At 40.3% G+C, this 14,355-nt stretch overlaps 2 protein-coding genes across 3 annotated transcripts; both read left to right on the top strand.

The window, feature by feature from the left end:
* The first annotated feature begins 1,667 nt into the window (after positions 1-1,667).
* m6pr (mannose-6-phosphate receptor (cation dependent)) lies at positions 1,668-6,481 on the top strand. Its single transcript, XM_046399268.1, has 7 exons — positions 1,668-2,017; positions 2,946-3,112; positions 3,322-3,491; positions 3,779-3,888; positions 4,349-4,479; positions 4,576-4,702; positions 4,797-6,481. The coding sequence occupies exons 1-7, from the start codon at positions 2,012-2,014 to the stop codon at positions 4,917-4,919; spliced, it is 834 nt and encodes a 277-aa protein (XP_046255224.1). The 5' UTR covers positions 1,668-2,011; the 3' UTR covers positions 4,920-6,481.
* Positions 6,482-8,183: 1,702 nt separating this feature from the next.
* phc1 (polyhomeotic homolog 1) lies at positions 8,184-14,327 on the top strand. 2 transcript variants are annotated; one of them, XM_046399164.1, is made up of 14 exons: positions 8,184-8,341; positions 9,169-9,290; positions 9,435-9,554; positions 9,641-9,706; positions 9,811-9,954; positions 10,329-10,541; positions 10,719-11,474; positions 11,578-11,713; positions 11,825-12,003; positions 12,132-12,195; positions 12,303-12,390; positions 12,631-12,802; positions 12,943-13,180; positions 13,270-14,327. In XM_046399164.1, exons 2-14 carry the CDS (start codon positions 9,174-9,176, stop codon positions 13,419-13,421), a joined length of 2,445 nt encoding a protein of 814 aa, XP_046255120.1. In that variant the 5' UTR covers positions 8,184-8,341; positions 9,169-9,173; the 3' UTR covers positions 13,422-14,327. The 2 variants fall into 2 exon arrangements, with proteins under 2 accessions (XP_046255120.1, XP_046255121.1); XM_046399165.1 differs by having other exon boundaries at positions 9,435-9,545.
* The last annotated feature ends 28 nt before the right edge of the window (positions 14,328-14,355 follow it).

The following is a 14,355-nucleotide window of genomic DNA, read 5'->3' on the forward strand; positions in this document are numbered from 1 at the left end:
ATTGTGTGGATTGTATTATGAGCCTGCACAATAATTTATGGATTTTGTCCAGTTTGTAAAAATTAATTCTCATTCTTATTCAGTGTCAGATGAGAAAACTGATACCACTCTCATATCTGTATGCTAAATATGGAGCTTATAGTCAGAAGAAGCTTAGCTTAGTATCAAAGCTGGGCTACACAGATAGCATCGTGCTATTCAAAGGTAATAAAATCCACCACTTAATCACAATATGGACTAAATCCCCTCTCATTAGAGCAAGAGAAAATAAACAGTGCATAAATTGAGAAACACAGGCCACTGAAGATTGTTAATCATCTTTAATCTTATTTCAAACAGTTCTTTAAAAAAGGTTGCAAATTGGGGGTTATGATTAGAGGAACGGGGCAATGTTTCAGGCAAATCAATCTAATCAAACTCTTGATAGCTTAAAGGCTGTCTTGTATTCAAATTACTTGATGATAAGTTGGAAGGGTGAGGTACAGACTGTATAGAAAACAAGCTTGGTGTAAACATGTTTTGTTGCTAATGTGCTTGAAAAACGCTGATGCGACTGAAACAGTATCCTGTATAAACTGGTATTCTCCTTTGTAAATCCTAATATCAATGCACCAGCCTAACATTTAATTCTTACCCGAAAATGTTCTACACACATAGTTTTCCACATAGTCAGATACAAACATACATTTTAGAAGAGCAGTATTTTAACAGCGGGTCTCTCCTGTAAGAATGGCAGCATATATATCTGTACTTTAGCATACATTTGACTTCTGAAATGGGCTATTGCATGTTATCACGCAATTTAACTGTCAAAATACACCATCGTTGCCAGGTGATTTGATATACTAGAATAAAACTAATGGAGTGTAACACAACAAGCTCTGCAATAAATCCCACCACCATGAAGATGAGAACTTTTATTTGTTTTTGTTAAGAAGTATTTTAGAGAGGTATTGAATCAGCTTTATGGCCATGTTGGAGGGTTTAGTTTAGTTTAGCCTTGTTAGAGGGAAATTAAATCACAGCTATATAGAGTCAAGGAACAAACAAAGTCCAAGACTTATTGTGGTCCTCAAAGAGGGTAAATGTGATAGGTGATTACATCAGTATCAACAATGCTAGTATAATCAATAAAATCACCCAAAGTCAAACAGCAAGTTGTATCTAATACAATTAAGTTTACCAAAGCCCTACTCCGACCTTTCTTTAACAAAAATGATGATGATTTGTTCATTTGTAGTTTGAGGAACCATTAAACTGTATTGCATTATACTGATTTATGCTTAGAATATTTTACCCATCCCAGTCACATCAGTAAGGACTGATTTAATTTTAGGAGCTCCTCCCAGCATAAGGCAATATATAAGTGTTAGCATGCAAACAACAGCACACAAACTTCACTGCTATTTAAAAAAAAAGAAAAGTCAAGTACTCGAACAAAAACAAATCTGCCTGAATCTGGATTTCATTTTTTATTATTTGTTGTTTAAATAGCCGCAGTGTTTGATGCAGCAGGTACGGTATGCATTGCAGGAGGCTCACAGAGACTCGGGGTGTTTGTACTCCTCTGTCGGACTCAACTGTAAAAGTCTCTGGTCACGTGGTGCGAGAACGAGGCGATTCAGCTGCCGCTCATTGGTCACGCTTCCCTCGGACGGTCACATGCGCGTGTGTTTAGTTTCACTTCCGCACTCCGCTGCTGTCTGTAGCGGGTTTGCAGCCTGTTAGCCCTTGTGTACCACTTCACACAGTTTGAAGAAAAGCGCGTATGTTATCCAGGAGGGTGGAAAAAACCGCACAGCTAACGTTCATCTTAACCTTCAGAGTACATGCAGCTCTAGTTTATTTTGGTATTTTACAAAATAGCAGCTTGGTTGTTGAATAAGTCAACCAGGAAGCGACGTTAGCTTGAGGAAGCTCTGCCTCACCATCTGGCTACAATTTAAACTACTGTCAGTTAAATTGTCAGTAACAAAGAAGCTTTTCCCACTCATTTCCAACAGAAAAAGTCATGAAGGTAAGTACCGACTGTAGCCAAAAGTTAAACCCTGTCAAGCAAAAGGGATATTTTCACCTGACTGTCTCTTCAGGAAACTTCGTGCCTCATGCGGAGATGATCAGACATTTTGCATGCACTTACTGAATATTTAGTGAGGGCTTAAAAACACATGGCTGCACAACTCACATTTCACGTTTACAAGATTAGCACAAACAGATCGTAATCAGTATTTCTGTCCTGCGATGCTGTAGTCTGTACAGTGAAAACTGTTTTTCAAATAAATGGATTGGTAGTTTCTTATTGTGTTTTTTTTTTTTTGTTCAGCAGGAAATGAAATCAGCTTGCTTCCAATGAACAGGAAATATGCGATTTAAAATCTGAACACTTAATTTTGCATTATTGCAAGTAGTAGTGATATAATGTATTTTCCAGAAAGTCTTTTGAGAAACATTTATGGTTTGTCTGTTTATCAGTGAATTTAACACCTGACCAATCAAGCTACTTTACCACAGTACTATAAAGCAGTCTTGTTTATACAAAGACTTGCAGCTTTTGCTTCTACAGAAATATCAAATCTTTATATACAATGTGAAAAAAATACCCATTATAATGTCTGAGGTGAGGTATTCAGATAGCTTGTTTTGTTTGACTAGCAGCCCAAAACTCTAATTTATTTAGTTTAATATCATGTTTATGTAGAATATTTTACATTGAAAAATGACTTAAATAATTAATGTTATTTTAAAGAAATGGTTACCTGATTAACTGTTTGACTGATGGCTCTTTGTCCCTTTTAGATAAACCATAGTACACTTTGTAAATCGTAGAGAAATGGTAGGGAAAATTACTGATATGACAAAATATCATAGGGAGTAATTATACTTGAGAATTGCTTGTTGTGATAAATTATAATAAATGAAATGACCTCTTTTGTTTTTTTGGTCAGGGGGTCAACAGTCACAGTGTAGCATCCTTCCTGGTGTGGACCCTGGCTTTTCAGCTCATCCTGTGTGGGAGCGGGGTGCACACAACTGACGGCATCAAAAACTGCAGACTGTTTTCTGAGCCGGAACAGAAAGACCTCAGTCGACTAGAGCCACTTGCCCTTAAGAAGTAAGAAGTGTCTGCAGATTCAGGGCCATCAAAACGAGATTAGACTTGTTTCAGGATTGTCTGTAATCAGTTTGAAAATCAGCAAGTTGAACATCAAACAGAAGCATTTAGCCTGATTGTCCTTTGCCATTCAGTGTTCTTTTTTGTTTTGTTTTTTTACATCTCACATTTTATTAAATATTACCTGTGATTTGTTCTTTTGTTGGCAGCTTCACAGTAGAGGACACGAGTGGAGAAAGCAGTTACACGTATGTGTTCCAGTTGTGTGGGGATGCAGGGGGTGTTCCAGGAGCTGGGGTTATTCAGGTGGACAACAAGAAAGAGCAAAATAAAATCACAGTGATTGGCACGTATAATTCAACACAGGCCATTGGAGGAAGTAAGTATCTATAACAGTTTCAGCCTGTTTCACCATGATTTTGTTTTGATTGAATGTTTTCAGCATTTGTGTGAATGTTAGCCATCTGTAGGATCTTCGATTGGCAAATTGCATTGCTTTGAGACAAACTTTGTGCATAGTAAGCCAAACAAAAAGCTTAAGAATTGTTTACTGTTCATTCCTGAATTAACTCAACGAACACAACAATGAGATCAACCCTTTCATAGGGTGCTTTATATCACCATTGTGTCTACATTGTCTGTTTTTTTTTACCCTTAACCTTGCAGGTGATTGGGTGATGTTGATCTACACAAACGGTGAACCATATGATGGCCATTGTTCCAAGGAAATGAGAAAAGCCTTAATCATGATCTCTTGCAAAAGGAACATAGATGTGGTAATATCACCTGATCTGAGAAAAGAAATGCGAATTAACTGTGTTCAGATAAAAAAAAAAAGCACTTTGTTTAAAATAAAAATGCAAAGAGCTTGTTTGAAGGGGGAGTAGTTACTTCAGGTACTGGACTGAAGATGACTAAAACGTCCACAGACACGGGACAGCGGTCCTATTTTGACAAAAGTAAAGATATGGTAATACCATAACAATTTGGCAAACATATTATAGACCATATTTTCAAGTAATCAAGTTGCAAGGGTTAGATAGTCATTTTATTCTTTGTTTTGATGATTGCAAGGTACACCAAATTGTGTTGGGGTAACACATGAATCAGGGTCATGTTTTTGTTTTTGTTTTTTTTCTTTTCCAAGCAGTGCAAATGTAGATCTGAACATAGTCTAATGTTTCTCCTGTGTGATATGTAGTCTTGCACCTTCATCTCTCTCCATCTCACTCCCAGGGCCAGCTGAAGGTGGTGCTGGAGAACAGGGAGAGGAATCATGACTGTTTCTACCTGTTTGAGCTGGACTCCAGTGCAGTGTGCCCAGCAATTGAATCCAAGCTCAGCGCTGGCTCCATAATACTCATCATGTGCGTAAAGACTGTCTGTAATGACACAACAACCCTGAACAATAAAGCACATCCTATCATGAATGGTCAATGATCATGAGCCGTCTCTTCTTTCAGTGGGCTCTGCCTTGTGGCTGTTTACCTCATTGGAGGTTTCCTCTACCAGCGACTAATTGTTGGAGCCAAAGGGATGGATCAGTTCCCAAATTATGCTTTCTGGGTGGAGGTTGGCAATCTGTCAGCGGTGAGCACAGAGGTTTTTACTTATAAGTTCTTTAAAAGATTGAGCTTGTGAGTTTTGTGGAAATTCATAACAAACCTTACTTTCCCCTTTACAGGATGGATGTGATTTCGTGTGCCGGTCACGAAGTCGTAATGAAGCCCCAGCATACAGAGGAGTCAGTTCAGAACCTTTGGACGAAGAGCCAGAAGAGAGGGATGACCACTTACTTCCTATGTGACCTCAGTATATCAGAAATGGGACATGAAAGTTTCACTGTGTGACACAGTTTACCCTTTCACAGCTTAGATGAAGTTGCTGTTAGACACAAGTCTTGTTTTTCTTGTGCTGGTTTAGGCTAGGACCTGTTGACACTTTGTGTGTTTATTCCAGACTTGTGCCTAGGGCAACTACTGCGTGATCAGCTTGCCGCTAATAAGGGCATGTTACTCACAGGGCTGACAGACCTGTCTCCCCTCCCTACCCTACACATTTCATTCAGCTGTTTAACTTCAAACAATTGAATGACTCGTCCAGGACTGCAGGTTAAGTGAGGATATGGATTAAAAGTTACTGTTAATCTAGCACAAAAGGGAGAAACTAAGAAGTTATATCTCTGCGCAAGTTAAACTTAATGACTCATTGCTCCTTTTTCTGCTTAGCCTAATGATTGATTATTGCTTAAAGTTGGTGCAGGGTGCACCAAACCTGGGCTTTTTGTTGTCCTATGCAGGTTACAAAACACAGAAGTGCTTTTTCTTGTGTCATTTGGCTTTAATCACTTTATGTTTTGAAAATTAGAGACGTAATATGAGAATGTAAGTGTTTAAAGTGCTCTGACCGTGCTTACAGCAAAGCACCATAGCTCATCTGCATTTGATGTTTTCTTAGGAATTTTCCTTTCTCGAGCATTACAGGGGAAAAGCTTCTACATCAATGCTAATACCTCTCTAAAATAGTTAGTATTATGAGCTTCCTGACTGATATCTGAGCTTGACAGTTCTAACCATCCTCTTATTCCTTTTCTATCAGAAAGGTCAAAAATTCTATTAAAATGATCTGCTTAAGTTTTGAAAAAAAAAACAAAGAAAAAATGTCTGAAGCAAAGCATCCAACTTGAATTTAAAACTTATTTAGACCTGAAATCTCAATTTTTTGCTTATAAATGCTACTATGTAGTGATGGGCAACTAGTTGTTCTTTATCTCTAAACTACTTAATAGGCTAATGAATATTACAGTAGGTAAACTCTGACCTGACATGATAGACAACAGATGCACTGCAAGGCAAGAGTAGATTATATTTGTCTTTGACCAAATATTCAGGCTGCCTCGTGCCTGCGTTGCTTCTTTAGGAAGACAGAGCGATGATGAAAGCACTTGATTTTCTATATGTCTGTAAAAACATTACAGCTGTAAGCATAACTATAATGTGGTTTGTTATAGTTTTAGAAATTTCAAATTATTCATACTAAGGACTGAAGCAGGATTTTTGACCTTGATGAAAAGATTATGTTAGGAAGTTGTGAGTCAAGTTACTGTGTTGTTGTCAATGTGAGCACTGAATTTGTTCTGGTTTGTTTCTGTCACTTCCTTTGTGTTTATTTCAGCTGACACTTCTTTGCTTAGTTTGGCGAATCAAATCCTCTAACACTATAAGGTGGAAATGGTTACACCCGTGTTTGTTGTGATCTGAACACTTGTTTAGATTAAAACAATATGTCCTGTTTGGTTCAAGGATGATTTTAAGGCACAGACTTTTTCATTTGTTTTCTGATTCCATCAAAAATAAAATGTGAAAGAAGTTTATGTATATCCATCTTAGTGATCTTAGTGATGAAGTACACACCCAAGTGCACTCACTTTTGGCAATTCAATGGATGTAAAAATGTTTTAATAAAAAAAAAAAAAAAACATTTCATGCACAACAGATTTTTATTACTTATAATTTAAATGAATGTAATGGTTAAGATGTTATGTTAATGATGAGAAATGTTTTGGACCATACACTTACTGGTAGATGTTTCAAGGAAAAACTCTTCCGGGCCTGAAGGCTAAAAACAAATTTTCCAAGATACCTTACCAAGATAAGGACTTGGCTTGAAAAGAGAAAAGCTACATGATTATGACTAATAGAAATAATATGTTACACTTACGCACGCTATATTACAGATCCTTTTTCACTTATTCTTCATTTGAAGGTGAGATAATAAGCAAAATGATGAAGTTAAAGGCAAACTTTTGTTCTTGTGTGTATGTGTACAAGCTGCTGGTAATCTGAAATTATTAGAATACTTCCATGTACTTTCATGGTCTTAAAGGTTTAGCACGTAAAATAGTTCCTGATAATGTGGGGCGGAGCTGAAATTAATTATATAGTTAGTTAGAAGTCAGTTATGTTGTCATGTGCTGTTGACAACTTTCATTTCTTCTGGTAACTTTCCTACCACAGACAGAATATGTCACAGGTGCATGTACACCATATGGACAAAAGTATTAGGACAATTGAGAGTAGAGTTGGTCCCTCCCCACTGCAGCTGAAACAACTTCCACTCTTCTGGGAAGGCTTTCCACAAAATTTTCCACAAGGTGTTGGATGGGGTTGAGGTCAGGGCTCTGTGCAGGCCAGTCAAGTTCTCCCACACCAAACTCATCCAACCATGTCTTTATGTACCTCTTGCTTTGTGCATTGGGGCACAGTCATGCTGGAATAGAAAAGGGCCTTCCCCAAGTTGTTGCCACAAAATTGGAAGCATAGCATTGTACAAAATGTCTTGGTATGCTGAAGCATTAAGATTTCCCTTCACTGGAAGTAAGCAGCCCCATACCACACCTGAATTCAATCATAAAGAGGCGTGTCTGAATACGTTGGTACACATAGAGTATCCTGAACTCATCTCTGCGCTGCCTTCTCACTTTCCTCTACCGCCACCTACTGCACCTCAGCAGGTACTGTTCAGTATATCGGCAGAAAACTTAAACAATGACAAGCTGCTTCAGCCTTGTTAGCTTCACATGCATCAATCACTGTATAAAACTGAGATGCAGCGCCTTCCATGTGCCCTTACTGTAGAAAAAATCTCATACAGTGCACTAAAGGGTGCCCTTAAAATGAAAGAAAAATGCAACAGAGTGCCATATGTGTGTTTACTTGTAAATTGTTAATTTATTATCTCTACATTTTCTGTAACTGTTTTTGCATGCTTTTTGCACTCTTTTGCTGTTCTTGTGTGTTGCCACGACAAGTGAATTTCCCCACTGTGAGATCAATAAAGTTCATCTTATCTTATCTGACAGGCTGCCCCGTATGCTAGAAAGTTGGTAAATAGCTAACACTTCCTTGTGTGTTTTTATTACTGAGGTGTAGTAGTTATACTTTAAATGTGGGTCGCATATTAAGTTTCACTCTTAACCAGGGTTTGGTCTAGATACAAAAAATACACATGCCAATACAGTAGAGGGCAGTATACACCTGTCGGGTTGGTTTGACACCCGCCAACACACAAACAGAAGAAGAAGAAAGGGGCTTGGAAGGGGCGGGGCTTTGCTGGAGGCAAAAAAAAAAAAACCCAGAGAAGGGTTGTCGTTGTTTTTAGTCTAAACTAAACTCGTAGTACTAATTTGATTGCATTTAACTGTGAAACGGACAGAAATACCAAGGAGAGGTAAACACATAAGCACGCCGAAAATTATTAAATGTTGACTTCTTGCACGAGTGATAGCCGGCTAGTTGATACCTTTTCGCCTGCAGTAAGCATTTAGCATAGCTAGTTAGTTAGCCTATCTATATGTTAAACTAGCGCTGCACCTTTTTTCACTAGTAAACGTTAGTCTAAACTATCGGCTTCCTGCTTATTTTCATTTAATACGTATGCACCCAGTTTTTTCCTTGTGCAGTTACAAAAGTCAGTATGTTTTCTGTATGGTATGTCAGACTTTTGGTTAGCTAACTAGCAAAGTAGTTAGCCACAGCCAGCTAGCTTCTTTCTTACTTGGTGTTTTGAGCTTTCCACCATGTTGTTCTTTAGCTCGCATTCATCTATCATGTTGACAACTGGTCTTCTAATGAGAGTACCACAGTGATCTAGCTTGTCATTATTATAAACCCGACATAGTGATAACGTTTGTCAAGCTCATTTGCTGCGCTGTGTGCGCGGATGAAGCAAGCAGTGATTTATGGGGCCTGAGAAAGAAGAAACGTCTGTGTTTCTTTTGAAGTTTTGAGGATGCACTCCAGCATTTAAACCCTAGAAGTTGTCATCCTATTAATGCCTGCACTGTCTGTGTTGACATATGAAACGCACTGAATGGATATAGGATTTGAGTTTGTGTATGTGCATTATATGAAGCATTTGTCAATATGTGATTTACTTGACACATACATAGTTGTAATGAGTTTTGTAAGTAATAGATTGCGACTGACTTATTGCGTGTTTAACAATAGTGTTTGGTTACAACGTTTTCTGATGGGTGGCTTCTGTTCCTTGAGCAGTAAACATGGATGCTGGTGAAGACCAAAACACAGGCACCACCAATGGAAATCCTCAAACAAGTGGCAACTCTCGTGCACCCCAGATAGCCCACATGTCTCTTTATGAGAGACAAGCCGTACAGGTGTGTTTCTTGTTTATGTGCATGGACGACTGCTAATGAAGAACTGTTGTATTGAATTGATAAAAATATATAAATTGAAAGACATTTGGATTCGTCTTGAAATGAAATGTGTGTGTGTGTTTGATATATGCAATGTTTGTTCAGGCTCTCCAAGCATTGCAAAGACAGCCAAATGCAGCTCAGTACTTCCAGCAGCTCATGCTGCAGCAGCAGATCAGTAGTGCTCAACTCCACAACCTAGCAGCCGTGCAACAGGTAACCAGGATCAGTACAGAAAAATGCAGTCAGTACAAAAATATTGTAAGCAGAAGCATTGCACCCCATCCCTTTCCTCTCTCTCTTTAAACCAGGCCACGTTTGCAGCTAGTCGTCAGTCCAGTACCCCAAGTAACAGCATGTCCCAGGCACCCACTACTGTAAGTGTTTATTTGAATTATTGTTCTAATTATGGACTACGTGGCTTGATTTCAAAATAGTATGGTAGGTTCGATAAAACTTTGCGATTTCCTGTTCCTCCAAGGTCAACCTAAGCACCACATCTGCGGGAGGCACCATGACCAATCCCCGTCCTCACGGCCCAGCCACCTCTGCAACGACAACAGCTCTCAACCAGTCAGTGTTGCTGGGCGGAAACTCTGCAGGACAGGGACAGATGTATCTTAGGGTGAGTTAAACGTTATTATGCACATTGTTTATTTTAATTAAATTTTGATCAGATCAGTATATGCATATTGTTCTTGAATGTTTCACCTGTTATTGTGATGATAATTCAACCCATTTTCTTTGTGTGAAATGTTTGTAATTTGGTGTTCTAAACATTTACTTTTGGGTTGTATGTTCTGCTACTCATAGCAAGAGTCACAAGTTCTGCTTCTTTAAAAATAAGGTACAGTGGTTTTCTTTGAAATAAGAACAAAAAGGAAACAAAAATGTTTGCAGTCAATTTGCATTCATTAAAAAGCCCATGTAGGTCAGGAGTCATTCATTGAAATATTTGATATTAATAAGTTTGACTCATCTGTCTTGCTTCTTTCATAGGTCAATCGCTCCCTCAGGGCTCCCCTTGCCTCTCAGCTCATCTTCATGCCTGGTGGTACAGCAACAGCTACTGTAGCAACAGTTGCCCAGACGCAGCCCCAGCAGCAGCAGCAGCAGCAACCACAACAACAACAACAGCAGCAGCAGCAGCAGCAGCAACAACAACAACAACATGAAGTTGCTCCTACCAGCGCCCAGTCTGACAATGATCAGGTTTGAGGACTGTTACCGACTTGCAATGTGAAATCTTTTTTTTTTTTTAAAGTCATACAGTCTTAAATATGTGATTTTCAGAGGCATGGTTTTCATGGGTCTGACTTCACCAAATACACTCCTGCTACTCCTCCCAAATGAGTTGGACCACCACTTACTCCTTTCTTTGCCTTACAGGTGCAGAATCTGGCCCTACACTGCGCTCCCAGGCCGGTTGCTGTCAAGTCTGAGCTCCCAGAGAGGAAAGATGTTGCCAGCTTTCCTCTCGGTCAACAACAGCAGCAACAGCAGCAGCAGACTTTTGCCCAGACAGCTCAGCAGCAGCAAGTGCAACCACAACGGCAACAACAAATAGCCAAACCCAGCTTCCCTCAGCAGTCTGCTGCCAACACTATGACTGTAAAGACTGGAAACCAGGCTGCCATGACTGTTACTCCTGCTGTTTCTGTAGCTCCTTCCTCGACCTCCTCTCCTGCACTCCCTCTCTCACAGCTCCTCTTGTCCTCCTCTGCTGCCCCCGTGATCCTGGTTCCCACCTCGAATGTTCCCACCACCACCCAGGGCTACTCTATTGGCTCAGTGACCCCAAAAGCCAACGTTAACACTCAGACTCTGGTGGTGCAGCCCTTGCAACAGGCCAGCACTACTGCAGACAAAGGTCCAGTGCCAATCCAGCCCAAGACAGCTCAGGGACACCGGTTACCTGTGCAGATGCCCCCTCGACACCCACCTCCCATTCTCCCAGCACCACCTAGCAACAGCCAGACCACCACTGCAGGGAACAACACTCCCCACATCCCTGTTCAGCTGGTGGGAGCCAGACAGGGCTTAGCAGGAAATGCACAGGCCGTGGCCCTGGCACAGGTTCGAAGCAGCACCGGCCAGGAAAGTGCAGCTGGGAACGTTAACGCAGTCTCCAATAACAGTGCAATGGTACGACTATTAAAAAGATATACTTATACTTACACATAAGAATAACTGTCAGTGTACAAGAAATTGTAATTTTATCCTGCTTTCTTTCACCACATAATACTAGATAAAGCCTGCCATTGGCTCTCTTAAGAGAAAATCAGACTGTGATGCACCAAATGAGATGGCAACAGACTCTTTAGACTCTGCATCCATGAAAGATTCTGCTCCTCCCTTATCTCCTGCCCCTACAAAGGATTCAGGTATGTCAGTTTGCCATCTACAAATCCAATATGTAGTAATATTTGAAAAATGAAACTGCAAGTCTTCAGAATCTGGTGGAAAGGTCATTACTTTCTTTTTATCCTCATCAGCTCCTCCTACAGCAGCTGCCTTCCCATCTCCTCCTACCCTGTCCTTGCCTCTACCCTTATCAAGAGTCGGGCTTGGGGACAAAGACAGAGCTCCTGTTCCTCAGGCAGTAGTCAAACCTCAAGTCCTCACCCACCTCATAGAGGGCTTTGTGATCCAAGAGGGAGCTGAGCCCTTCCCTGTAAGCGTGCTCTGCAATTGTAACACAGATTTCACATCAAATCAAATCTTAAACTTGAAATACAGTCCACTGTGGACTTCTCCTTGTCGAACATTTCCTTACTCTCAGGCTTGTGTTTGATGTGACAGGTTGCTGGACTCCTCAAAGACAGAGATTTTGCCCTGGTTGGCCGCTCAGAGAGTGGACCTGCATGTATGTGGTTTTTTTTTGTTTTGTTTAATGATCAAGTATGATGGCATGAATCTGTGTGCAGCCGCTAAATGAGTAATAGAGATATATCTTTTCATTTTCTTATTAAGTGTTAAAGTGTGAGTACTGTGGAAGCCTCGCTCCTGCCAGCCAGTTCAGAGGATCAAAGAGGTTCTGTACAAATACCTGTGCTAAGAGGTGCGATTAACTTTAACTTCCCATTTTTGTCATTGTTTTTATTTTGACTTGTTGTTTATTGTGCTTTTAAATCAAGGATAGGTGACCAGATATAATAAGTGAACCAGGAATTTTTTACAAGCAGATACCACTTGATTAGACTTGATTAGCACATTGTAAACTTCAAGATGTATGCACAAAGGAGGATGTAAAAGCTAGGAAATGTCTTCCTGGGTAGTGACTGTGCTCCTGAACCCACAGGTATAATGTCAGCTGCAGCCAACACTTCAAGACAAGCAGAGGGAGAACTGCTGCAGGCCTGGCACCACCTCCAGCACCCACTGAGAGCGTTGCTAGGCGAAGGGGCCCCACTCGCAGGACCAGTTCTAATAACACCTCTAATAAAATGCCAAACAGACATCTACCTGTCAAGGTAAGATCTGTCTTTGAAAGATGTGGTGTGGAATAGTGTGTCTTTTTCTCATCATGTAGTTGCTTTATCAAGTGCAGCCTACTCTGGAGATTTATTGATGACTTTTGCAATGCAAATTCCCACTCTTTTTTTTGGCATAGTGTCACTCTGAGTCCAGTCGCTCGGAGGACATATCCAGTGATGGTGAAGGGGAAGAAGACGATTCTCCTTCACTGTCACCAAGCTCTTCACACTCCTGCTCAAGAGCTGGGCACAGCGCTCCTCCGTCTGACAGCTCAGCTCCTGGTAGCCTCCCAGTAGAGGGGGCTAACTTTCTCTCAGCAACTCCCGCTCAGTGGAGCGTAGAAGAAGTCTGCAGGTTTATCTCCTCACTTCAAGGTTAGTGTTTAGTGATTAGCTAGTAGTTTTATAGGCCTTAGTCCTGTTCTCGTTTTTGTAGTAACTCCATCTTCCTGTCTTTTGTCCAGGCTGTGAAGAGTTGGCTGCCCAGTTCTTGTCACAGGAAATAGACGGGCAGGCTCTGATGCTTCTGCGAGAGGACCATCTCATCTCCACCATGAATATTAAGCTGGGTCCCGCTCTCAAGATCTGTGCCTCCATCAACACCCTGCGTGAGTGATGGAGTCGGTGCTTCAGAGGGACAGGTGAATCATTTTCTCACTGATGACTCCTCACTGGAATCAATTCCTGGACCTGCTCCTCTTTTGGTAAGAAAGGACTAAGATCTATGGGGACGGTGAGGACGTTTTGTTCTTTGTTTTGTTTTTTTTTTACACAATGGTGCACCATCAGTCATGTGGAGACATGGAGATGGAATTTTTACTTTCTTGACATTGAATGTGCAAAAACATGTTATGTATAGTGTTATGTGTGAGTGGTGAGGATTTGGCAGTCTGAAGTATCCATGTCAGTAGTGTTTGTCAGTTTATTTGTTTGTTTGTTTGTTTTTTTCTCTGTCACTGTGAGTAGAAGCCTTTTGTATGTATACTCTTGTGTGAAACTGTGTGAATCTGCCAGCCTGCAGTAATCAGTGCTAGGTCTTCTAGCTAGGACAGTTCACCTGTAGGGTTTAAAAAAAAGAAAAGGAAAAAGAAACAAAGAAAAAAGAAATGTTGCCTTCTCTTGCTGTTTTTCAAATGGTGCTTTAACTTTTGTGACATGATTTGGAGTGATGTCAACAGCAGTCCACTTCCTTTAAATATTTTAGTCTCTTAGTTTTTACTTGTTATTATACCTTAGATGTTCAATCCAGGCTCCAATCACATCGAGCAAAGGACACTCAGAAAGCCTGGTTTATTTTATTTAGTTTATTTTACCATTTATTAAAAGTTTAGTTTTTTTATCTTTTCGATTTTTGTACTACAATCAAAGTTATTTTTTCATGAATACGATATAGTTTTAGAAGCTTTAATCAACTTAACTACCTGAAATAGGTATTCCTGATGGTTTGTTCTCACAAGGGCTGAGTGGAAGTGCTCTGTGAACATGTATGCAGTACTACCAATAAACAATACCTGTTACTGGGCGTGCTTGTGTGTGTGTGCGCTGTTAGA

Source organism: Scatophagus argus, chromosome 9, assembly GCF_020382885.2.
Source record: "Scatophagus argus isolate fScaArg1 chromosome 9, fScaArg1.pri, whole genome shotgun sequence".
Lineage (NCBI taxonomy): Eukaryota > Metazoa > Chordata > Actinopteri > Scatophagidae > Scatophagus > Scatophagus argus.